Source organism: Podarcis melisellensis, assembly GCF_964234715.1.
Source record: "Podarcis melisellensis genome assembly, chromosome: 4".
Classification (NCBI taxonomy): Eukaryota; Metazoa; Chordata; class Lepidosauria; order Squamata; family Lacertidae; genus Podarcis; species Podarcis melisellensis.
Genome location: NC_138531.1, coordinates 104,643,132 through 104,668,317, shown reverse-complemented (window position 1 = coordinate 104,668,317; position 25,186 = coordinate 104,643,132). Strand labels below are relative to the sequence as shown.

The 25,186-nt window shown below is 44.7% G+C and overlaps 2 protein-coding genes across 2 annotated transcripts in view; both read left to right on the top strand.

The window, feature by feature from the left end:
* The window catches only part of LOC309369162 (uncharacterized protein), a 78,156-nt gene that overhangs the window by 5,194 nt on the left and 47,776 nt on the right, over positions 1-25,186 (top strand). The gene's annotated exons all lie outside the window — the stretch shown is intronic.
* Positions 1-25,186, top strand: part of LOC309369172 (uncharacterized protein) — a 48,423-nt gene that overhangs the window by 5,214 nt on the left and 18,023 nt on the right. Inside the window, exon 5 of the mRNA XM_081909916.1 lies at positions 861-987. Coding sequence (XP_081766042.1) covers positions 861-987 — 127 coding nt within the window. The remainder of the gene's footprint in view (positions 1-860; positions 988-25,186) is intronic.

Here is a 25,186-nt window from a genome sequence, read left to right as displayed (position 1 = left end):
AGCTTTACTGCTATTGAAGGCAAATGAGCGTAATGGTCACAAATCCAAAACGTTCAGGATTGGCCTGTGCATTCATGGACAGCTGTGAGTCCAAAATGACTCCCAGGCTGCGCACCTGGTCCTTCAGGGGCACAGTGTTAGGATATTTCCGTTCCACCTTAAAAGGGAGCAGGCTGTGTGAGTCACAGAGTCTGCGTATTTCCTGTTCTCAGGATGTTTATGTTTGCTATTGCTTTCGTTTTCTCTCTCTGCGCCAGAACAAGCTAGCAGGCAGTCAGGTTTGTTCTTTGTTCTGACCAACGCTGAATAAACATTCTAAATGATACCCTCCTGAGTGCAACTTTTGCTGTGTGAACTCTGCTGACAGAGTGTGCACCAGCCCAAGAATGTGGCAAGCTATTTCTTAGGCTTTGTGTCGCTAATTGCTGATACTGTAACTACGGGAGGTCGATGGATCGTCTGGCAGCCGGCTTGGGGGCTCAGATGGACTTTATCTCCCTGGCAGTATCCCAACACACAGTTGCCCCATTCAGGACCAGGGAGTCCCCCACATCCGCCCGCCTCCTGTTTCCCCAAAACAGTACTTCTGTCTTGTGAGGATTCGACCTCAATCTGTTAGCCACCATCCATCCACCAACCAACCGCGTCCAGGCACTCACACAGGACCTTCACCGCCTTCACTGGTTCTGATTTGAAAGAGAGGTAGAGCTGGGTATCATCCGCATACTGATGAGCACCCAGCCCAAACCCCCTGATGATCTCTCCCAGCGGCTGCATTAACAGGAAGGAAAGAACAGAGCATTGTGTAGCAGATCATATTTCTGCTGTCTAAGAGGAGGACATTTCCCTTTTTCTTTTAGGGTCCAGTGTGCTTTGAAGACATCTCTATTCGTTTCACGGACGAGGAGTGGGCGTTGCTGGATCCTGACCAGAGAGCTCTGCATAAGGACGTCATGGAGGAGAATCGTGGGATCGTGGCCTCTCTTGGTAAGGCTCCCTGTGGGATCGTCCTATCTGCCTGGAAATTCAAAAAATACCTCTATGTGACAAACCTCATACATTTCCACAGAGCTCCAACACCTGGGAACCTGACACCCCCACATTAAACCTTGAACAGCAAATTCCAGTTTTTTCTGTGAACCATCTTCCTCCAGTTGTGCCTTTTTATACCACGATTCGGCCGGTCTGAACAGCCCAGGCATCTTAAATGTCAGCTTCAGAATTGTTAAGAAAGATAAGTAGCTTCTGTCAGGTTTTCTGTTTTTGTTTTCTTGGGTTGACCAAAGAGACGACTGACATTGGCGATGGAGGGGAAGCCATGACTGAGCCAAACAAAATCTGTCCCAGAGAAGAGCCAGGCTTATTGAATCTCAGGTAGTAGAATCAGTGATAATAATAGTAGTAATTTTTATTTATCCCCTGCCCATCTGGCCGGGTTGCCCCAGCCACTCTGGGTGGCTTCCAACACATACATACACATGAAACATTAATAATAACCATCTGATCCCATATAAAAAATACATTAGTGGCTAAAATCGTGGAAACTTTTTTAAAAGTGTGTTTCCGAGGTTTGATGGCTCATAACACCACTTTTTGGGGGAGTAATACAATGGGAAAGATAATTTAATGAGGAATGCGATGCAATAACTTTTATGAAGGAATATTTATTAGAGCAGCAGTCATAAAAAAGAAATGTGAAACACATAGAAAAAAGGAGATATACAGAAATTCTCACCATGTCAATTAATACTGACTTCGGTAACCTTTAGCTTTAATTCCAGCCTTACAACACCTTCCCATGGAGTGAAGCAAGTTTTTTAGTTCTACAGCTGTGATAATGTGAAACCCAGATGGAATTATTATTATTATTATTATTATTATTATTATTATTTATTTATTTATTTATTTATACCCCACCCTCCCCAGCCAAGACTGGGCTCAGGATGGCTAACAACCAATAATAATAACAAGTTGATTAAAATACAATTTAAAAGATTAAGATACAACATTAAAACATTAGGATGCAGCCTCTTCACGGGAGGAGAAAGGAAAAAGAAAGAGGGGGAGGGAATCAAACTGATTCTAAGCCAAAGGCCAGGTGGAACAACTCTGTCTTACAGGCCCTGCGGAAAGAAAGCAGATCCTGCAGGGCCCTGGTCTCATGAGACAGAGCGTTCCACCAGGCCGGAGCCAGTGCTGAAAAGACCCTGGCTCTGGTTGAGACTAATCTAACTTCCTTAGGGCCCAGGACCTCTAGGGTGTTGCTATATATGGACCTTAAGGTTCCCTGTGGGGCATACCAGGAGAGGCGGTCCCGTAAGTACGAGGGTCCTAGGCCGTGAAGGGCTTGAAAGGTCAAAAGCAGCACCTTAAGTCTGACCCTGTACTCCACCAGGAGCCAGTGCAGCTGGAAAAGCACTGGGTGAATATGCTCCCATGGCAGGGACCCCGTGAGGAGCCTCGCTGCAGCATTCTGTACCCGCTGGAGTTTCTGGGACAGCTTCAAGGGCAGCCCCGCATAGAGCGAATTACAGTAGTCAAGCCTGGAGATGACCGTCGCATGGATCACTGTGGTCAGGTCGGGGCGGGAAAGGTAAGGGACCAACTGCTTGATGCGGCGAAGGTGGGAAAATGTCGCCTTGGCTGTTGTTGTAACCTGCGCCTCCATGGAAAGGGAGGCGTCAAGGATTACACCCAAACTCTTAACGGAAGGCAATGGCAAGAGAAGGGAGTTGGTCCCTCATCCCCTCATTTCGCTTGGGCTATTCCCAGGCCATTCCAGCAGTGGAAGAGGTGTAATGCAAGTAGGATGTAAATCTTCTCCGATTCTCCTCCTCGCGTATTTCATGCCCTCACTACCAAGCAAGGAGAGTGGGGTCTCATCGCTCCAAATAACACTGTCCCGTTGTTCCGCTGTCCAGTTAACATGGGTTTTAGCCCAGTTTAATCTTTTCCACCTTGGCTTGAGAGATAATGGCTTTTCCCTTGGAATTCTAGCATTTAGACCAGTCCTTGCACTCAGCTTCACCTTCCATTGCCCCATGTCATCTTGTAAACACCCAGATGATTTTCTTCTGTCCTGTAGGCACGGTCTCTTCATCCTTTGATCGTCACTTGCTGTTGTGCACCTTTTCCTGCCTTTACCAGTCTGATTTTGTAGTGACGGAGTCTCCTTATGTTGTTGTTTAGTCGTGTCCACTTCTTCATGACCCCCTGGACCCGAGCACACCAGGCCCTCCTGTCTTCCACTGCCTCCCGCAGTTTGCTGAGACTCATGTCTGTAGCCTCGAGAACACTGTCCCACCACCTCGTCCTCTGACGTCCCCTTCTCCTTGTGCCCTCCATCCTTCCCAACATCAGGGTCTTCTCCAGGGAGTCTTCTCTTCTCATGAGGTTGGCAAAGCATTGGAGCCTCAGCTTCAGGATCTGTCCTTCCAGTGAGCACTCAGGGCTGATTTCCTTCGGAATGGATAGGTTTGATCTTGCAGTCCATGGGAGTCTCCTTTTTTTAAAAAAAATATATATATTTATTAAAGTTTCAAATTTTTTTTACAATAATAAGAAGAGTAAAAAAAAAGAAACAAAGATAGATAATACTTTATTCAGCTATAAGCCCACAAGATAAAACCAATCAATAAATAAAATAGCATTTTACATTCTAAAATATTAACTAAAATATTTCAGCGCATAATCTCCTTCACATTACATACAATCTCTAGATGTACCATATTGTGGCCTTGAATATAAAGATGGTGGATAGAGTTTACTAGATTTTTAATAGTCATGCAGCATTCCATGAAGTCTTTTATATGAAAGAACTGAATTCAGGAATCTTGCAACCTGTAATGTTCTATAAGAGTCAATGTCCTGGAGTAGATAGGCTAGATGTAATTCAGGTGGTTTAGCAACAGTTTCCAAAATGATTGAACTCAGAGGCCTTGATCGGGAAACAATATATAAAGGACAATTAAACAAGATATGATAAAGGGATTCTATTGATTTGTTGTCACATGCGCATAAAACAGAGGTTTTACCGTTAGAAAATCTATTGCTCAGTACATTGAGGGGAATACATTAAATCTGGCTCTAACAAAAGCGAATCTATGCGACGCAGCCGATAAGGTAGACAGATATCGAGGTATCTGGGACATAAATGTAATGCCCTGATTTATCGGGGAACATGTACCTCCACCTGTAGTAAGATTTTGTTGCAAGTCAACCTCCTCCAATCTTTGTTTGATGAACTTTTTTTGCTGTAATTAGATCTAAATTTAGTATATCGGAAGAAGAGATTCCATAAGACAACAGTTTGGAATGGATTTTTGTGGCTGGTAAATTCATCTCTCCAAAGGCACTGAATAAGATGGTAATTGGGCAATTTATGCCAAAGGGACAGCCAGTAATTAAAGGCATGTCTCCACATCAGGATCTCTAGGGAGGGGGTCTTAGGTTCTAAGCGAATAGCCGAGTTGCTTACACAGGAGGGTAGTTTCAAAAGGCGTCTGAGAAAAAGATTTTGCAATGTCAGCAGAGGCATGAGGTTTACAAAGGCGCCCCATAAAGGGACCGCATAGGCCATAGTTGCAACCACTTTTGCACTATAAACTTTTAAGGCGGATGGAGCATGCATAGCCCCCTCTGTAAAGAAAAAGCGTAATAGAGCGTAGATAAGGGCTTTGTCCTTATTTTGTAAGTATGTGATATGCGCTTTCCATCCCATATTATACTGGAAGTAAATTCCTAGATATTGAAATTTGTAGACTTGTTCAATTGGCTTCCCCTCGAGTTCCCACCTATACAATTTACGACTCCTGGAAAAAATTAGGGCTTTAGATTTGGAATGGTTAATAATAAGTAAGTTTCTTTGGCAATATAACGCGAAGATCTTAAAGGCCCTCCTCAAACCGATTCTTGAATATGAGAGGATCACCGCATCGTCAGCGTACAATAGTAAGGGGCAGCGATAGTCTGCAAGCCTGGCTGCATGAATGGTGGTTTGGGCCTCAACTAGGGGAGTTCTCATGCCACTAATATAGAGGTTAAAGAGATAGGGGGCAAGAATGCACCCTTGTCGTACCCCATTATTTATTGGTACAGAGTTTGTGAGATCGCCCTCAGGTGTTAACCTCACCCTAGCGGCTGTCCCTTCATGTAATTTGATCATAAGCCACAACAGCCTTTTATCTATGCCCCACTTTGCCAATTTTTCCCATAGCAGCTCTCTAGAGATACTGTCAAAAGCCGCCTTCAGGTTTATAAAAGCGGCACATAGAAGACCATGAGTGGGGGAAGAATACTTCCGCACCAAATGATATAGAATTATTGCATGGTCAATAGAAGCACGATTTGGTCTAAACCCGGCCTGTTCATGGCCTATCAGATTGGAATCTTCGGCCCATTGGGTTAGTCTGGTTAGCAGGAAGCGAGTATAGATTTTTCCGATGATTGATAATAAACTGATATTATGATAGTTGCCTGGGTCCTCTGGTGGTCCTTTTATATATATAGGAATTATGATGGACTCCTTCCATGATCTAGGTATCTGGCCCGTGGCACTGATTGCATCAAAGATTTTTGGAAGAATTTTGGCCCACCATGGTGGGTGTTGTTTAATAGCTTCCGCCGGGATCAGATCGGGCCCTGGGGCTTTATCAGTTTTCAGTTTAGCAATTAAATCAACCATTTTCTCCGGGTCAGTATCTGGCCATATGGGCAAGTGACATGAAAGAGTACAGTGGTGCCCCGCAAGACGAATGCCTCGCAAGACGGAAAACCCGCAAGACGAAGGGGTTTTCCGTTTGCGAGTTGCTTCGCAAGACGAATTTCCCTATGGGCTTGCTTCGCAAGAAGAAAGCCCATAGGGAAATCTCCGGGGACCTCTTTTAAATGCTGGCGGTGGGGAGCAAAGCCTCCCCCCCCAGCCTTCAGAAGAGGTCCAGGAAGGCCGGCGGGGGCCGAAAGGCTTTGCTCCCCACCACCAGCATTTTAAAAGCGGTCCAGGATAGCAGGAAAGCGCTTCCCGCTATCCCGGACGGCTTTTGAAGGCAGACGGGGGGGGAGGAAAGACTTTCGCCCCCCCCCCGCCGGCCTTCAGAAGAGGTCCTGGACCTCTTCTGAAGGCTGGCGGGGGGCGAAAGTCCTTGCTCCCCCCCCCCGCCTGCCTTCCCGGCGGCTTTATAATCACCCCGGGACAGCGGAGTCCTCCGTTGTCCTGGGGTGATTTTAAAATGCTGGGGGTGGGAAGAAAAGCCCTTGTCCCCCCCCAGCCTTCAGAAGAGGTCGGGGGACAGACTGTCCCCGGACCTGGTCTGAAGGCAGTTTCCATAGGAATGCATTGATTGATTTTCAATGCATTCCTATGGGAAACCGTGCTTCACAAGACGAAAAACTCGCAAGACGAAAAAGCTTGCGGAACGAATTAATTTCGTCTTGCGAGGCACCACTGTATCAGAATGAATGTTAGAGATAACTGTCTGGGAGAAATATTTTCTTAAAAATTGTTCCCATGTCGGAGCTGGTATAACCGTCAATGGGTATTTCCTCGATCTTTTGTTGATTAAATTCCAAAAACCACGAGAGCTGCGAAGCCTGGAGGCAGCAATCAGCGCTTGCCACCGTTTTAGCTGCCACTCGTGCTTGGCTGACTTCTGTGCCTGTTTGTAAGCAATTTTGGCCTGCAAATACTCTGGAGGAAGAGTTTCAGCTCCAGAAGATTTATATCTGTTGTAGATACAACAGAGAGAGAGTCTAGCGTGCTTACATTTGGAATCAAACCAAGGTGCACCGAACCTGGGTTGATCTTGGTTAACCAGGTGAGTCGGCATCGTAAAGAAGCTAGTTAAATCTACAGAGAGGTGGGAGAACCACTCCAATATCCTATTTGGTTCAGACAACTCCGCCACTGAAACAATAAGGGGTTCGGAGATATTCCTCTGGAAGAATTCTGCGTATTTTGGGGCCTGTTTCATAGACCATTTAATGCTTCTTACTTGAGCTGCGGCATTTAAACCTACATGAATTGGGTGTGAACCGCTAACCGGGTGCCAGTCAAGTGTTAGCTTGGCCACTAGAGGTAGGTGGTCACTGGATTGTACATTGTCTACTTTAAAATAAAAGAAGTTTGAGAATAGGTCTTCTGAAACTAGAAGGTAGTCTAGGACACTATTTGATGTTGTGCCCAAGTGAGTGAATTCACCTGGCACGTCCGGAGGGCAATTGCCATTCAAAATGTTCCAATTCATACGAAGGGCCAATTGATAAAGAAGGACTCCCGCCTCATTCACTCTGATGTCCTTAGATCTTCTTGATGTAAAAGAGATTAAATCAGATTTGGGGTAGGAGGGAGGTACCCACCACTTGGCCTTGATTATCCCATCCCAATTGGCGGCTGTACGTGCATTAAAGTCACCACCCATTATCAATGGAATATTAGGGTACATAACATAGCGTGCCAATAAATGATCTTCCAGAGAATCCCATCTATAATGGAGGTCCGATATAAGACCACCTGGAGGAAGATAAACATTGGTGATTAATATGGAGAATTTTTCGCTTGAAATCAGACCTGTAAAGGCAAAAGGAGGAAAAGTCTGAACTAGCGAGAGTTTAGCGCTCATTTTAAGCGATATGGCGAGTGCAAGACCACCTCTGGACCGGCCACCATTTTGGGCTCCTTTGCAACTTGGGGGAGCGCAAATGGTGCCCGCCGAGTCCCCACGTTCGCAGGCTACCCCCGCCTGCGATTTTTAAAGGGTCCCCACTTTGCCGCAGCAGTGAGACCTGATCCCGATCCGAAGCTCAGAGGGAATCCGCCATTAATCGTTGGCGATGACCCGGAAGTCCTGATTTTTAAATGCTTTATGTGCTTTGACCTTATCATACCACAAATATGCATGCCACCCAAATACATTATTAAAACCTTCTATATCCAAAATGTCTGTGTTTTCAAGAAGCAGCCATTCTCTCAGCCAGCAAAATGTGGCTGATTCATAATAAAGTTTGAGGTCTGGCAGGGCAAACCCACCTCTTTCTTTTGCATCCGTTAGTATTTTAAGTTTTATTCTGGGCTTCTTGCCCTGCCAGACAAATCTAGAAATATCTCTCTGCCACTTCTTGAAACAGTCCCTTTTATCCAAAATTTGCAAAGTTTGAAACAAAAACAACATTCTTGGCAATACATTCATCTCAGCGATACAGCCTAGCAATGAAAGCTTCAAATTTGTAAATCTTTTTTCACTTCCGTCCAGCATTTTTCATAGTAAAGGTAAAGGTACCCCTGCCCGTACGGGCCAGTCTTGACAGACTCTGGGGTTGTGCGCCCATCTCACTTAAGAGGCCAGGGGCCAGCGCTGTCCGGAGACACTTCCGGGTCACATGGCCAGTGTGACATCGCTGCTCTGGCGAGCCAGAGCCGCACACGGAAACACCGTTTACCTTCCCGCTGGTAAGCGGTCCCTATTTATCTACTTGCACCCGGAGGTGCTTTCGAACTGCTAGGTTGGCAGGTGCTGGGACCGAGCAGCGGGAGCGCACCCCGCCGCAGGGATTCGAACCGCCGACCTTTCAATCGGCAAGTCCTAGGCGCTGAGGCTTTAACCCACAGCGCCACCTGCGTCCCAGCATTTTTCATAGTTATATTTAAATAAATTCACATTCTTAGCAGTCATATCAACCCCCAGGTATTTCACTTTCTTAACCAAAGTTAAACCTGTCTCCCTCTGAAACCTCTCTCTCTCAATCACTGTTAGATTTTTCTCTAAAACCTTGGTTTTTTAACTTATTCAACTTAAATCCTGCGGCCTGACCAAATTCTTGAATCAGTTCCAATACTCTTTTAGTACTAGATTCTGGCTCCTGTAATGTCAATACTAAGTCATCTGCAAATGCTTTCAATTTGTACTGTTTGGCTCCGACTTAACCAATTGGTCCCTTCTAATCATATTTAACAGGACCTCCAGGACCGATATAAAAAGAAATGGGGAAATTGGGCAACCTTGTCGTGTCCCTTTCTCTATTTTAAATTCCTCTGTCACCACATTGTTAACAATTAGTTTAGTCTTTTGTTCAGAGTATATTGCACTTATACCATTTCCAAAACCTTGACCAACCCCCATCCCCTGTAGGTTCTTCATAAAACTCCAGGAAATATTGTCAAAGGCTTTCTCCGCGTCCACAAATATCAATTACAGATAGGTAGCCGTGTTGGTCTGCCATAGTCAAAACAAAAAAAATTCCTTCCAGTAGCACCTTAAAGACCAACTAAGTTAGTTCTTGGTATGAGCTTTCGTGTGCATGCACACTTCTTAAGTGTGCATGCACACGAAAGCTCATACCAAGAACTAACTTAGTTGGTCTTTAAGGTGCTACTGGAAGGAATTTTTTTTGTTTTCACAAATATCAAAACAGCCTTGGTGTTAATATTCACTTGTAATTTCTCTAAAATGTTAATTGTGTTTCTCGTATTATCAGACAAGTGTCTGCCCGGGAGAAAGCCTGCTTGATCTTTATGTATCTCTTCCACTAGTACTTTTTTTAATCTTTTAGCCAAATTTATCTGCGAAAATTTTATAATCCACATTAAGCAGATATGGGGCGGTAATTCTTAAGCTGTGTCTTCTCAGACTCAGTTTTCGGTATAAGTGTAATGTAAGCTTCCTTCCACGACTCTGGTGCTTTTTTCCCTTCCAAAATTTCATTGCAAACTTCCTTTAGTGGTTGTATTATCCAACTTTTCAAAGATCTATAGTATCTTGAAGTTAAGCCGTCCGGCCCTGGAGATTTACCCAGTTGCATATTCTGGATGGCACCTTCTACCTCCTGTTCAGTTATTTTATAATTCAACATTAGCTTGTTTTCTTGAGAGATTTTTTGTAGTCCATTTATTTTCAAAAATCGATCTATGTCAATTTCTTTCTGTGGCCCTTGTGTATATAGTTGCTTAAAGTACCTCTGAAAACAATTTCTAATCTCCACTGGGTTCTGTATATTCTTTCCTTCCACTTCCAAATTTGTAATAGTGTTGAGTTTTTGTCTTTTTTTATTTGCCAGGCCAGCAATTTCCCACATTTATTAGCCGACTCAAATGTCTTTTGTCTCATCTGTTTAATTTTCCATTCTATTTCCTGGTTCATCATTTTTATATATTGTACTTGATATAACTTTATTTCTCTCAAAATCTCTTGCAACTTTGGTTTTGCTCTCAGTTTCTTCTCACCTTCCTTTATTTTCTCCAAAATTTTGTCTTTCTTCTCGTTTTGAGTTCTCTTCTTTATTGCATTCTGTTGTATCAGGAACCCTCTCCTGACCGCTTTACTTGCATCCCAGATTACTCTTTTTTCAACAGTAGTATTCATATTCATCTCAAAATAGTCTCTCAAGGTTTTTTGGGCCGTCTTAATCACTTCTTTGTCCCTAAACAAGGTGTCATTCATCCTCCATCTGAAAGAGCCAATTGGTGTTAGTTTCATCTCCATCTTTACAGCATTATGGTTGGAGCAAGTTTTAGGGCAAATTTCCTCTTTTCTTTTTTTTAATTTTTATAAATATTTATTAAGGTTTTTTACAATATTACAAAATGAAAAAGAAAAAATACAAAATACAAAATAAAAATAGTTAAAAACAATTCAATCTTTTCATCACTTATCTTTCATTTACTTGTTTCCCGGACCTCCTCATACCTCCCTTTTTTGTATTCCAGTTTAATTTATTAGTTCAGCAATTCCTTTCCCTCCTTATTTTATCCTGATCTTTAATCTTAAATTATTATAGCATTAAATTTTTGCCTATTAAAAAAACATTTTTTCATATTCTTTTATACCATTACAGCTAGAAACCAATTAATTTCCATCCAACATCATTCTAACATTCATTAATTTTGCAATATTTCTGTAAATAGTCTTTAAATTTCTTCCAGTCTTCTTCCACCGACTCTTCTCCCTGGTCTCGGATTCTGCCAGTCATTTCCGCCAACAAATTTCCACTTTTCTTGTCTTTGGAGCCAGTCCTCTAGTTACCCAAATTTGTCAATTCTTGTCCATGTCATTTTGGCTTCAGAGAAAAAAAGTTCCCTCTCTACCCAAGGGGTTCTTTGTTCTCCAAATATCAACTAAATCCAAATTGTCAGTCATCTCAAAAAAAAGTTATTGGTAGTCTGCCATCCTTAGTGACTACCTGTCTCTGTGCCTTGTCCATGTTTGTAGATACCACTACATTCATATCCCCCATCATGATCGCATTGTAATCCAAATAGTCTATCAAAGTCTCATGCAACTTTAAAAAAAAAATCTGATTTCCCCTCATTTGGTGCATAAACTCCTACTATCAAGAGTTTCTCTCCTTGTAGTTGAATTTCAATTGCCACAAATCTTCCTTGGTCATCTTTAAATATAAATTTCGGTGATAGGCTCTCCTTTGCATAGATCACTACTCTTTTTTTGACTTTGTCCGATGAAATAAACTCTTGACCCAGTCTTTTATTGATTAATACTTTTCTGTGTAACCTAATCACATGTGTTTCCTGTAGACAGATCAAGTCCAATTGTTCCTTTTTTAATAAATGAAAGACTCTTTTCCTTTTCTGAGGGGAGTTAAGACCATTAGTATTCCAGCTCTCTTGGACTTCCGGGGTGGCGCCACCGGCAATGGCGGACTCCCTCTGAACTGGAGGGAATAGCTCCGCGGGAAACGGGTCTTTTTCCGCTACGGCGAAGCGGGGACCCTTCAAAAATCAAAGGTGGACGAAGCCTGTGATCATGGGACTCGGCGGGCACCTTTAGCGCCCCCTCAACTCGCTAAGGAACCCATAAACGGGCTCTGAAGTGAAGAGGGAGAAGCGGCGCGGTGCTGAGAGTCAACCGCTACTTCCGTGGAGAGAAGCCGCACAGCCGTTGCCGGAGAGCGCTGCCTTTTTCCTGGGACAATTTGGACTTTAAAACAATAACCCGTGAGTAGTACGGAAATTGGTTTTCTAAAATATTAATAAATTCGGCTGATGGGGGAAGGTCCAACCAGGAAGTCTGCCTCCCCTTTCTTCTTTTTAAAAAATGAATATTTATTGAATTTTATAACAAATAAAAATATCTCAATCATCATGTTATATACAAATGTTCTCCCTCCCGTCCTCCGGACTTCCCTCAACTCCCCCTCTACTGAGTTATTTAGTTTTATTTATTGTGTCCTGCTTTATGTAAAAGTAAATTCCCTTATCATTTTGCTAAAATTTGTTACTATAATAAAGTTGTGAACGTTTATTCAGACCCTGCCAGTTGTTGTTAATGCAAATAATCTGTAAATGGTTCCCAAACTCTTTTAAAATCCTTTTTGTACTTCTCTCATAGTTTCTCTGTTAGCTTAGCCAATTCTGCATAATTCACCAGTTTTTCTTACCATTGTTCTTTTGATGGTATTTCTTCCATCTTCCAATTTAGTAGTCAAGATATTTGCCGCTGTTGTAGCATACATAAATAATGTCCATTTTTCTTTTGGCAGCTCTTGATTTGAGATACCTAACAGAAAGGCTTCAGGATGTTTACCAAAGCTCATTTTAAACATTTTTTTCAGTTCATTATATATCATTTCCCAATATTTTTAATGCATTTGCATTCCCACCACATATGATAAAATGTTCCTTCCTTTTCTTGACATCTCCAGCATCTCTTATTTTATTTCTTAAACATCTTTGCCATTTTCACTGGTGTGATATACCATCTATACATCATTTTCATGTAATTCTCTTTTAATAATATACAATCTGTAAATTTTATATCAACTTTCCACAGTATAACATAACACACTGACAAAAGTCAAGCTAAGCAAGCTGTGCTTCCTTTTTCTGGTTATTCCGCTATGACTTTTGATAGAATACAGATAATTACATTCTTCATTAAATTATCTTTCCATTGATACATAATTTTGTGGTATTACTCTAAACGAAGTTGTGTTACGAGCCATCAAACATCTGAAATATACTTTTTTCCCAAAAGGCTTCCACAATTTTGGCCACTACTGTATATCAAACAAATCAACATTCAACAATCCATTAGAATATATGAATAAAAATGTTGGTTAATGACAACCAACAAAGGCAATGAACAAAGGCCCAACTCCTTTCACTTCTTCTTGATTTGTTCCTGAGGCTCTAATCCCTTTTTTGTCTCCATTGTAGATTTTGATAAATTGGAAAACAAGAACAAGGATGAACATGACAAAACCCCCAGAGAGGAGAAATTTTGCAAAATTTGCAAATGCAAAATTTTGGAGTATGGAGCGAGTTGCAGTCAGAGCTCCCATTCCACTTCCCAACAAAGAATTCTCATTGGAAAGAAACCCGATCAGTGCGTGGAATGTGGAAAGACCTTCAGTCAGAGAGGCCATCTCACTAAGCATCAGAAAATCCATACCGGGCAGAAACCCTATCAGTGCATGGAATGTGGAAAGAGTTTCAGTCAGAATTCCCATCTCACTTCCCATCAGAGAATTCATTCAGGAGAGAAACCCTATCAGTGTGTGGAATGCGGAAAGAGCTTCAATCACAGCTCTGCTTTCACTAGGCATCAGAGAATTCATTCAGGAGAGAAACCCTATCAGTGCATGGAATGTGGAAAGAGCTTCAGTCATTGCTCCAATCTCAATTCCCATCAAAGAATTCATACAGAGGAGAAACCCTATCAGTGCATGGAATGTGGAAAGACCTTCAGTCAGAGAAGCCATCTAACTTCCCATCAGAGAATTCATACAGGGGAGAAACCCTATCAGTGCAGGGAATGTGGAAAGAGCTTCAGCGACAGCTCCTCTCTCACTTCCCATCAGAGAATTCATTCAGGAGAGAAACCCTATCAGTGTGTGGAATGCGGAAAGAGCTTCAATCACAGCTCTGCTTTCACTAGGCATCAGAGAATTCATACAGGGGAGAAACCCTATCAGTGTATGGAATGTGGAAAGCGCTTCAGTCAGAGTTCCCAGCTCAGTTACCATCAGAGAAGTCATACAGGGGAGAAACCCTATCAGTGCAGGGAATGTGGAAAGAGCTTCAGAAATTGCTCCAATCTCAATTCCCATCAAAGAATTCATACAGAGGAGAAACCCTATCAGTGCATGGAATGTGGAAAGACCTTCAGTCAGAGAAGCCATCTAACTTCCCATCAGAGAATTCATACAGGGGAGAAACCCTATCAGTGCAGGGAATGTGGAAAGAGCTTCAGCAACAGCTCCTCTCTCACTTCCCATCAGAGAATTCATTCAGGAGAGAAACCCTATCAGTGTGTGGAATGTGGAAAGAGCTTCAGTACGAACTCCTCTCTCACTTCCCATCAGAGAATTCATACAGGGGAGAAACCCTATCAGTGCATGGAATGTGGAAAGAGCTTCAGGACGAGCTCCTATCTCACTTCCCATCAGAGAATTCATACTGGGGAGAAACCCTATCAGTGCATGGAATGTGGAAAGAGCTTCAGGACGAGCTCCTATCTCACTTCCCATCAGAGAATTCATACTGGGGAGAAACCCTATCAGTGCATGGAATGTGGAAAGAGCTTCAGTGAGAGCTCCCATCTCACTAAGCATCAGAGAATTCATACAGGGGAGAAACCCTATCAGTGTGTGGAATGCGGAAAGAGCTTCAATCGCAGCTCTGCTGTCACTAAGCATCAGATAATTCATACAGGGGAGAAACCCTATCAGTGTGTGGAATGTGGAAAGAGCTTCAGTCGTAAGAGTGATCTCACTTCCCATCGAAGAATTCATACAGGGGAGAAACCCTATCAGTGTGTGGAATGTGGAAAGAGATTCAGTAGGAGCTCCAGTCTCACTTCCCATCAGAGAATTCATACAGGGGAGAAACCCTATCAGTGCATGGAATGTGGAAAGAGCTTCAGTCAGAGCTCCTCTCTCAATTCCCAGCAGAGAATTCATGCAACGGTTGGCAAAAACCATTATCCAGCTTTAGGAGCCGGGCAAATCCGCACCTTGTTAACCAGGCCTTTGCCTAATTGACATCTAATGCCCTTTTAAAATGTGGTAGTGAGGGGGGTTACAGATGTATATTATGTGTTTTTATATTGCCTTTTTATGTTGTAACAGTCCTGAGACATGTGGGAACAGGAGTCGACTTTTAGAGGCTGAGGGGAATTTGCCCCCCAATGATATATTTGAGGGGGGCACCCCCCAGTTGATAGGCATTGCCATTCCAATGACCTGCATGCGTCATGTGATTGTGCAAGGCAGGCCTTACCTGGCCCCCCACCAATATTTTATTCAAGTTGGCACCACTGGGTTGAGTAGTATACAAATTAAATAAATACATAAATCACCTTCCTTTGCACATGTTTCAGCTTGTCAATATCCTTATTTATTATCATTTTTAATATTTAAAATGCCCTCCATCTGAAGATTTCACAACAGAAACATACAGGATGAAAGCATGGCTTTCCCAAAAACAAGTCAAGCCAGAGAAATCTCTCCTCCCCTTTTTATGGATGGAGTTACAAACTTTGTTGATCAGGGAACAGCTGTGGAAATAGTGTGTCTTGATTTCAGTAAGGCTTTTGACAAAGTCTCCAGTGATCTTTCTGTGAGAAACTGGTAAAATGTGGGCTGAACGAGGAAACTGTTAATGGGATTTGACTGACCAAACCCAAAGAGGGGGAAAAATTCCTTCCAGTAGCACCTTAAAGACCAACTAAGTTAGTTCTTGGTATGAGCTTTCGTGTGCATGCACACTTCTTCAATGGCAGACCAACACGGGCAGACCAACATGGCTACCTATCTGTAACTCAAACCCAAAGAGGACTCCTTCATGGTTCCTCATCATCCTGGGGTGCTGCAGGGTTCAGTCCTGGGCCCGTTGTTGTTCAGCGTCTTTATGAATGAGTTGGATGAAGGAACTGAGAGGATGCTCATCACATTTGCGGACGACACCAAACGGGGAGCACAGGTCAATGTGGCAGAAGGCAGAATCAGATCAAGGGCAGGAATAGTACTACTTTATTCTACCTTGGTCAGGCCCCACCTAAAATCCTGTGTTCTATTCTGGGCCTCACAATTTAAGTATCCAAAAGGTGGGGGAACACAGTCCGTATTCCTTTTATAACACGTGGCCAATGTTTACTGAATACATAAATTGTGAAGACTGTTGCCGGAATCTACCCAGCACTCGTGGGAAAATGTGGCGTGATCTTTTAGAATAAGAGAGAGGGAGGCATCCTTTCGGCGATGATATACAGGTGGTACATGACACCAGTCAAGCTTGCAAAAATCTATCATTTGCCCGATAATCTTTGGAAGAATGGCAGATGAAGGTGATGAACTATATGGAACTGGCGGAAATGACTGGCAGAATCCGAGACCAGGGAGAAGAGTCGGTGGAAGAAGATTGGAAAAAAATCAAAGTATACTTACAGAAATATTGTAAAATTAATGAATGTTAGGAGGTTGTTGGAAAGAAGTTATTTGGCTTTAGTAGAAATGTTATTAAGAATTAAGTAAGAATAGATTGAATATGGTTAAAGGGTAAAATTTAAGGCTAAATGGCCTTAAGAAGAAGTTTGGATTTAAATTTGAGAAAGAGGGAAAGGACTTGCTGAAATAATTAATTGGACTGGAATACAAAGAGGGAGGTTTGAGGAAGCCAAGGAAATAAGTAAATGTAAAATAAGGATATGAAAATATGGTTTTTATTCTTTTTTCCTTTTTAAATGATTGTGTTTTTAAAATGCTTCTGTCTTTTTTTGTTTTTTCCCAATATTTTTTTTCCTTTTTTATTGTAATTTTTTATTGTTTGTCTTTCGTTTCTCTGTATTTGTTAAACTTTAATAAATATTTATATAAAAAAGAGAGAGATGGGAGAGAGGGAATTCTGAGAGAAGATGGGGATGAGGAGAGGGTGGAGGGAGAAGTGGCTCCGATCTGAGTGGATCCTCCGCTCTGAGGAGAATATCTATGGAGCCAGAGGAAGGAGCCTCACAGCTGAGATGGGGAGACCATGTTGAGGGTCTGAAGGGAGTGAAGCTGGAGGGAGAAGCTGTGGGAAGACTCTCCTCTTCTTCTTCTGGGGTCTCCTTCCAGTCTGGAGGAGAGAGATCTTCTAGGAAAAGGAGATTCCCAAGTCCGTGGCAAGGGCTGAGAGGATCCCCTGGGTCTGGCATACAGAGGAAAATACCTCAGGGGAACCGAGGAAAAGTGGCCCCTCGCTGTGAAGGAAGCTGGGCTGTGTCAAAAGTACCTCACGGAAAGACCCCTCATAACTAAGGGAGGGGATGAGAGAGAAGCCGCAGAAAAAGACTTAAACCTTATACTGTAGTATTCACAGTGGTACCTCGGGTTAAGTACTTAATTCGTTCCGGAGGTCTGTTCTTAACCTGAAACTGTTCTTTTTTTTTTTTAACAGATATTTATTAGAATTTTACGAAATGAAAAAAGAAAAATACAAAATAAAAATAGATAAAAAACAATTCCATCTTTCCCACTTTCTTTCATTTGCTTATTTCCCGGACCTCCTCACACCTCCCTTTTTGTATTCCAGCTCAGTTTGTTAGTTCAGCAAATCCTTCCCCTCTTTGTTTATCCTAATCTTTAATCTTGAATAATGTGTAACATTAACATTTGACTGTTAATACCCCGTTTTTTTTCATACTCCTTATAGCGTTATAGCTAAAAACCACATAAGTTTTATCCAAAATCATTTTAACATTCATTAATTTTGCAATATTTCTGTAAATAGTCTTTAAATTTCTTCCAATCTTCTTCCACCGACTCTTCTCCCTGGTCTCGGATTCTGCCGGTCATTTCTGCCAATTCCATCTTGTGTCTTCCAATACTTTTCAATAAGTATTCTTGCTGCTGTTGTGGCATACATAAAGAAAGTTCTATCCTTCTTTGGCACCAATTGGCCGACAATGCCCAGGAGAAAGGCCTCTGGTTTTTTCAGGAAAGTATATTTAAATACCTTTTTCATTTCATTATATATCATCTCCCAGAATGTCTTAATCCTTGGGCACGTCCACCAAAGGTGAAAGAATGTACCTTCAGTTTCCTTACATTTCCAACATTTATTATCGGGCAAATGATAGATTTTTGCAAGCTTGACTGGATTCATGTACCACCTGTATATCATTTTCATAATATTCTCTCTTAAGGCATTACATGGTGTAAACTTCATACCTGTGGTCCATAACTGTTACCAGTCAGCCATCATAATATTATGTCCAACGTCTTGTGCCCATTTAATCATAGCAGATTTCACCGTTTCATCCTGAGTGTTCCATTTCAACAGCAAGTTATTCATCCTTGACAAAGTCTTAGTGTTGGGATCTAACAGTTCTGTTTCCAATTTTGATTTTTCCACCTGGAATCCAATTCTTTTATCCAAATTATATGCCTCCATTATCTGATAGTAATGAAGCCAATCTCGCACTTTATTTTTTAGTTTTTCAAAACTCTGCAATTTCAATTTGTCTCCCTCTTGTTCCAAAATTTCCCAATATTTCGGCCATTTGGCCTCCATATTGAGCTTTTTCTGAGCCTTCGCTTCCATCGGTGACAACCACCTTGGGGTTTTATTTTCGAGTAGGTCCTTATATCTTATCCAGACATTAAACTATGCTTTCCTGACAATATGGTTTTTAAATGCTTTATGTAATGGGTTTAGGGGTTGCTCGTGCGTAAGTTGCCGCCATTCCTGGCTAGGTTACCTGCTTAACCCTTTCTGACTGAACAGTCTCCGGCATCGTGACTGTCTCAGTCGTTGGCATAATCCGTCAGTGGGCGTTTCTTGAACCTTTTCCAGCATAAAAGCTGTTTTACGCCAAGTCTCCTCCTACTCTGCCTGCGCGGAAGTTTTCTGCGCAGGGAGGGTGTGGGCAGCGGAGTACCCGTACTCTCCGCTGGTCTCCGGCTAGGAGTCCTGGAGTCTCCTCTCCGATTGCCCCATCTGCCCCCCTTCTCCACTGGTGTTACGCTGATTTCCTTCCCCAGCAGATGGGCTGCATCTCTCCCTGCTGGGACTCTCTCCAGTATCACTCTGGAGCCTTCCCTCCGCCTCTAGCTCCGATGGCAGTTCCCTGATTTTTAAATGCTTTATGTGCTTTGACCTTATCATACCACAAATATGCATGCCATCCAAATAAATTATTAAAACCTTCTAGATCCAAAATGTCTGTGTTTTCAAGAAGCAGCAATTCTTTCAGCCAGCAAAAAGCTGCTGATTCATAATAAAGTTTAAGGTCTGGCAGGGCAAATCCACCTCTTTCCTTTGCGTCCGTTAGTATTTTAAATTTTATTCTAGGCTTCTTGCCCTGCCAGACAAATCTAGAAATGTCTCTCTGCCACTTCTTGAAACAATCCATTTTATCCTCCGCTTCCCGGCCGGGGGACCGAGGGAGATGCTCAGAGCCCAGCCAAGAGCCAAAGGCCCCCCCGAAGGGACCGAGGGAGATGCTCAGAGCCCAGCCAAGAGCCAAAGGCCCCCCCGAAGGGACCGAGGGAGATGCTCAGAGCCCAGCCAAGAGCCAAAGGCCCCCCCGAAGGGACCGAGGGAGATGCTCAGAGCCCAGCCAAGAGCCAAAGGCCCCCCCCCAAGGGACCGAGGGAGATGCTCAGAGCCCAGCCAGGAGCCAAGGGCCCCCCCCAAAAAAGGGACCGAGGGAGATGCTCAGAGCCCAGCCAAGAGCCAAAGGCCCCCCCCAAGGGACCGAGGGAGATGCTCAGAGCCCAGCCAAGAGCCAAAGCCCCCCCCCAAGGGACCGAGGGAGATGCTCAGAGCCCAGCCAAGAGCCAAAGGCCCCCCCCAAGGGACCGAGGGAGATGCTCAGAGCCCAGCCAAGAGCCAAAGGCCCCCCCCCAAAAGAGACCGAGGGAGATGCTCAGAGCTCAGCCAAAAGCCAAAGGCGCCCCCTCCAAAGGGACCGAGGGAGATGCTCAGAGCCCAGCCAAGAGCCAAAGGCCCCCCCAAAAAAGGGACGGAGGGAGATGCTCAGAGCCCAGCCAAGAGCCAAAGGCCCCCCCAAAAAAGAGACCGAGGGAGATGCTCAGAGCTCAGCCAAAAGCCAAAGACCCCCCCCAAAGGGACCGAGGGAGATGCTCAGAGCCCAGCCAAGAGCCAAAGACCCCCCCCAAAGGGACCGAGGGAGATGCTCAGAGCCCAGCCAAGAGCCAAAGCCCCCCCCCGGGACGGAGGGAGATGCTCAGAGCCCAGCCAAGAGCCAAAGCCCCCCCCAAAGGGACCGAGGGAGATGCTCAGAGCCCAGCCAAGAGCCAAAGCCCCCCCCCAAAGGGACCGAGGGAGATGCTCAGAGCCCAGCCAAGAGCCAAAGCCCCCCCCAAAGGGACCGAGGGAGATGCTCAGAGCCCAGCCAAGAGCCAAAGCCCCCCCCAAAGGGACCGAGGGAGATGCTCAGAGCCCAGCCAAGAGCCAAAGCCCCCCCCAAAGGGACCGAGGGAGATGCTCAGAGCCCAGCCAAGAGCCAAAGGCCCCCCCAAAAAAGGGACCGAGGGAGATGCTCAGAGCCCAGCTAAGAGACAAAGCCCCCCCCCCAAGGGACCGAGGGAGATGCTCAGAGCCCAGCCAAGAGCCAAAGCCCCCCCAAAGGGACCGAGGGAGATGCTCAGAGCCCAGCCAAGAGCCAAAGGCCCCCCCACAATGTAGCAGGCGGGCGGGCGGGAAGGTGATTTCGGGACGGTGCGTGACTAACGCACGCACCGCCCCCATGCGACGTCACAGCCAGTACAGCGCCCGCCACAGTGGGGAGTGTAGGGGCGCACAATGTGCCTCTTCCCCTCGCTAGTATCCGCCCCGGAGCCGCGCCAAAGGTGTAAAAGAGCCACATGCGGCTCCGGAGCCGTGGGTTGCAGACCCCTGCTTTGGCCCCATCCACTTGGCCCTCAGGGGGTTGACTAGATACACACCTGGCCCTCAGAACAAAGAAAAAGAGACCCCACCCCAGGAGTCTGTCTTGAGAGTGGCAGAGAGTCCAAGTGCAAGAAAAGGAGACGGAAGCAGGGGAGAAATGTGCCCAGAAGTGGAGGTGGGGGGAGCAACTCCTGAGGACCCCCGGATGAGGACCCTGTTACTGGAAAAATCCGAGGGCTCCCTTGGACAAAAAGCAAAGACTCCAACCAGAGTAACTTGAAGCAAATCAGCAGCCTGTAGGCCTGGTCTTTATTGAAGAAAGACTGTCGCGACAGGGTGCTCCCCTCACTTGCAGGTGAGAGGAAAGACAAAGAAAAATAGTGTGCAAGGTCTTATAAAAACTTTTGAAATTCCCCTCCTCTAGGTCTAGCCCACCCCCAGAAACATCATGCATACATTACAGAAAGGAGGGGCTGAGGGAGGAGTTGGTGGTAACCTGAGTGTCTTGTCACCTGGCTGGTTCCTCCTTTCCCCCCTCCCCATGAGTCACTTCCAGGAGACAAAGGGGAGTTTGCAGTTTCCTGCCCCCAGAGCAGGGGTCGGCAACCCGCGGCTCCGGAGCTGCATGCGGCTCTTTTACACCTTTGCCGCGGCTCCACAGATCCTCAGGGACCCTTAGCAGAAAAGCAGAAGCGCCAGAAAGAGGAGGGGGATTGAGCTGGGCAGCCGAGCCGGGCAAAGCAAGGTGGCTGCAGCGGAGCTCGAGAGGTGGCGGCTGCTGGGATGGAGGAGGAGGCAGCGGCGGCCAGAGAGAGGAGGGATGCCTCGTCTGGAGGACGGTGAGGAAGCGGCCAAGCAGCTCACGGCGGCGCCTCTTCCCTCATGGTGCAGGGAGCGAGGAGGAGGAGGAGGAGGGCACTGGCAGGAAGGTGTGCTCGGGCGCAGCGACGGTTCTCCCCTCAGGTGGACGCGGCTGCCACTGCCACCGCCGGCACCTGCCACACAACACCTTTTGTCCCCCACAACAAACACTCTGTGAGGTGAGTGGGGCTGAGAGACTTCAGAGAAGGTCACCCAGCAGCTGCAGGTGGAGGAGCGGGGAAGCGAACCCGGTTCCCCAGATTACGGGACTACCGCTCTTAACCACTACACCAAACTGGCTCTCTCTGGAAACTGCCCAGAGGGGCTGGGGAAACTCAGCCAGATGGGCAGGGTATAAATAAATTATTATTATTATTATTATTATTATTATTAGTCGTGTCCGACTCTTCGTGACCCCATGGACCAGAGAACGCCAGGCACCTTATTTATTACTACCGCCTAATTAAAATACTAAAATCCCCACCCCTGTTGACATCTGCCCTCACCCTGAATTCCACCGCCCACCCCTCATATTTACCGTTTTCCTTATTTGCTCAATGCCTCTATGCCTTTGTCTGTTGCTCTAACCACCAATTACAATTACTGTTCCAGTTACAAGCATAAGCGAGTTCTGTGTCTTTTGAAGCCAAGAGGACAGAGCCACATCCTTTTTTTTCTTTTTTCTTTTTTGAAAAAAATACAATTTTAATTTGTTTTCCATTTAACATTATACATTCGCATCATCATTATCCGCTACACCACCCTGGCTCTTTAGAGCCTCGACTTCCTTCCCTCCAGCCTCATGGCTTTCAAAATTAACATTTATATCATTGCAATTTGTACATTTTCCAATTCTTATTACACTCATTACAGAATGGCTCAAAAATTAAATATAGAAAGGTAGAAAATTCTCATTACAAGTCTTCAGACAACCCTGCTAGTGATGTTAATTGCTTACAATAATCTTTCAGATATCGTATAAATTTACTCCAACCCTTTTGGAATCCTTAATCGTGCTGGTTTTGAATTTTTCCTGTCAGTGTCACCAGATTTGCAAAGTCCATCATTTTCATATTCTAATCTTCTAACAGAAATTCTCAGCATGTCAATTAATACTTAGTTCGGGAACCTCTAGCTTTAATTACAATGCTTACAACACTTTCCCATGGAGTGAAGCAAGTTTCTTAGTTCTGCAGCTGTAATAACGTGAAACCAAGATGGAATTATTGCCTCTATTAGTTGGGCTTTATTGCTGGGTTGCTTCTGACTAACAAGTTTCTTTAGTCAGCTCCAAAGATTTTTGATTGGGTTAAGGTCTGGACTATTCCCAGGCCATTCCAGCAGTGGAATATGATGATCTTGAAACCACCTTTTGCACACAGCAGCAACATGACATGGAGCTGAATCCTGTTGAAATAGAAAACAAACAAATAAATAAAAAGGTTCAGTATCTGGGAAAAGATCACATGTGGAACGCTTCAGTTTGGGCACAAGTATTTCAGTTATGTATTTTGGGGCATTTACATTCCTTTGATGACACAAATTCTTCCCACACCTTTTGCTCGCATATTTCATGCCCTCACTACCAAGCAAGGAGATTGGGGTCTCATCACTCCAAATAACACTGTCCCGTTGTTCGCTGTCCAGTTACCATGGGTTTAAGCCCAGTTTAATCTTTTCAACCTTTGCTTGAGAGATAACAATGGCTTTTTCCTTAGAATTCTAGCATTTAGACCAGGCCTTGCACTCAAATTCACATTACATTGCGCCATGTCATCTTGTATACACCCAGATGATTTTCTTCCATCACGTAGGCGTATTCTCTCCAGTCTTCGATCATCACTTCCTGTTGTGCACCTTTTCCTGCCTTTACCAGTCTGATTTTGTAGTAACTGAGTCTCCTTATACCTCTTCAAATATATAGAAAAGCCAGCTTTGGTTGTTTCCCCCAATTTTGCTTCTAATTTGTTCATAACTATAGCCTTGCTCACCTAATAATACTATTTTACATGGCTTTCTGGGTGACCAGTCAACTCTTTGTGCCATTTTTTTAAATTTTATTATGTCTGCAAACTCACTAAATGAAATAAGACAAAAAAACCAACCAACTTGATCACAGAACACACTGACGAAATCACTGAAATCACATAACACACTGACAAAAGTCAACCGAAGCAAGTTGTGCTTGCTTTTTCTGGTTATTTGACCATAACTTTTGATAAAATACTGTGGCAGCAGCAAGACGCAAACACGTACAGTCAATTAAAAGTTGGTTTTATTCCAGAAAAAACATGCCTCTCTGCCCCCATGACTTGTGGCTACCCTGATGATGACTCAACTAAATCCTCAGCTTTGTTCCTCTTCCTCCGGAAATAACGCGTGAAGACGAATCTCTTCCGTCGCTTCTGTGATGTCCATTTCCCCTTTTCTTGTACCCCTCCTCTCCTGCATTCCTTCAGGCTGAGAGGCTTGGAAACTGGCTCAGACAAACTATTGTCTGATAACTCCTGTATTTCTCTGGGCTGTGAACTTCCCCCTGTACTTTCCTCTGTTCTTCCCAGAACAATCTTCCCTTTTCCCTCTGGGCTCCCGTCCAAGTCTGGCAGCTGCTGCTGTTCGCTTGCTGGCTCCAGCCTTACATCATCCTCCCCCCTCTAGGGGCCCCCTCCTGTTCCTCCTGCCTTTCCTCTTCCTCTCTTGGGGCGCTCTGGGCCACTTCCCACCATTCCTCCTCATTGTCCTCCCAAGAACTGCACCCCGGTTGCTGCTCTTCCGCTTCTTCCTCCCACTCGGGCTCATTCTCCCCTTCTTCTTCCCATTTCATCTCTTCCTCTACCCAACCTTGGGGTTTGGGTTTCCTGGGGTACCTACGGTGAAACTCGCTCTGCAACCTTGGTACATGTATGTTTCCTGTGCTCTCCCATGAATTCTCTTCTGGTCCATACCCCTTCCAGGACACAAAATACTGCACCCCTACCTCTCCTGCCAGAGTCTAGTAGCTCGTCCACCTCGTATTCAGGTTCACCCTACACCAATATCGGCAAGGGTGGTGGTTCCTTCCTCTCCTGATACGGGTGTCTCAGCATCAGTGGAGATAGAAGCAACTGATGGAACACCAGATGCATCTTCATTGACTCAGATAGGCGTAGCTTGAATGACACAGGGTTGATTTGTTCCACCACTTCAAAGGCCCCACCCTTTGCGGTTACAGCTTACGGCATTGTCCCTTGCTTGGCCAGTCTTTTGTGGACAACCATACTTGGTCCCCCACCCTTATCTCCTTGCCCACCTGCCTGTGTTTATCTGCTTCCGCCTTGTACTGAGCCTTCGCCCTTTCTAGGTGGTCCCGCAAAATACTGTGCAGCGCTTCCATTTCTTCTGCATACTCTTCTGCTGCTAGCACTGCGAGGTTGTCCCCCTGCCCTGAAAACATCCGTGGGTGTCTCACTTGACAAGCAAAAAATGGTGTTTGTTGTGTCAATGAGT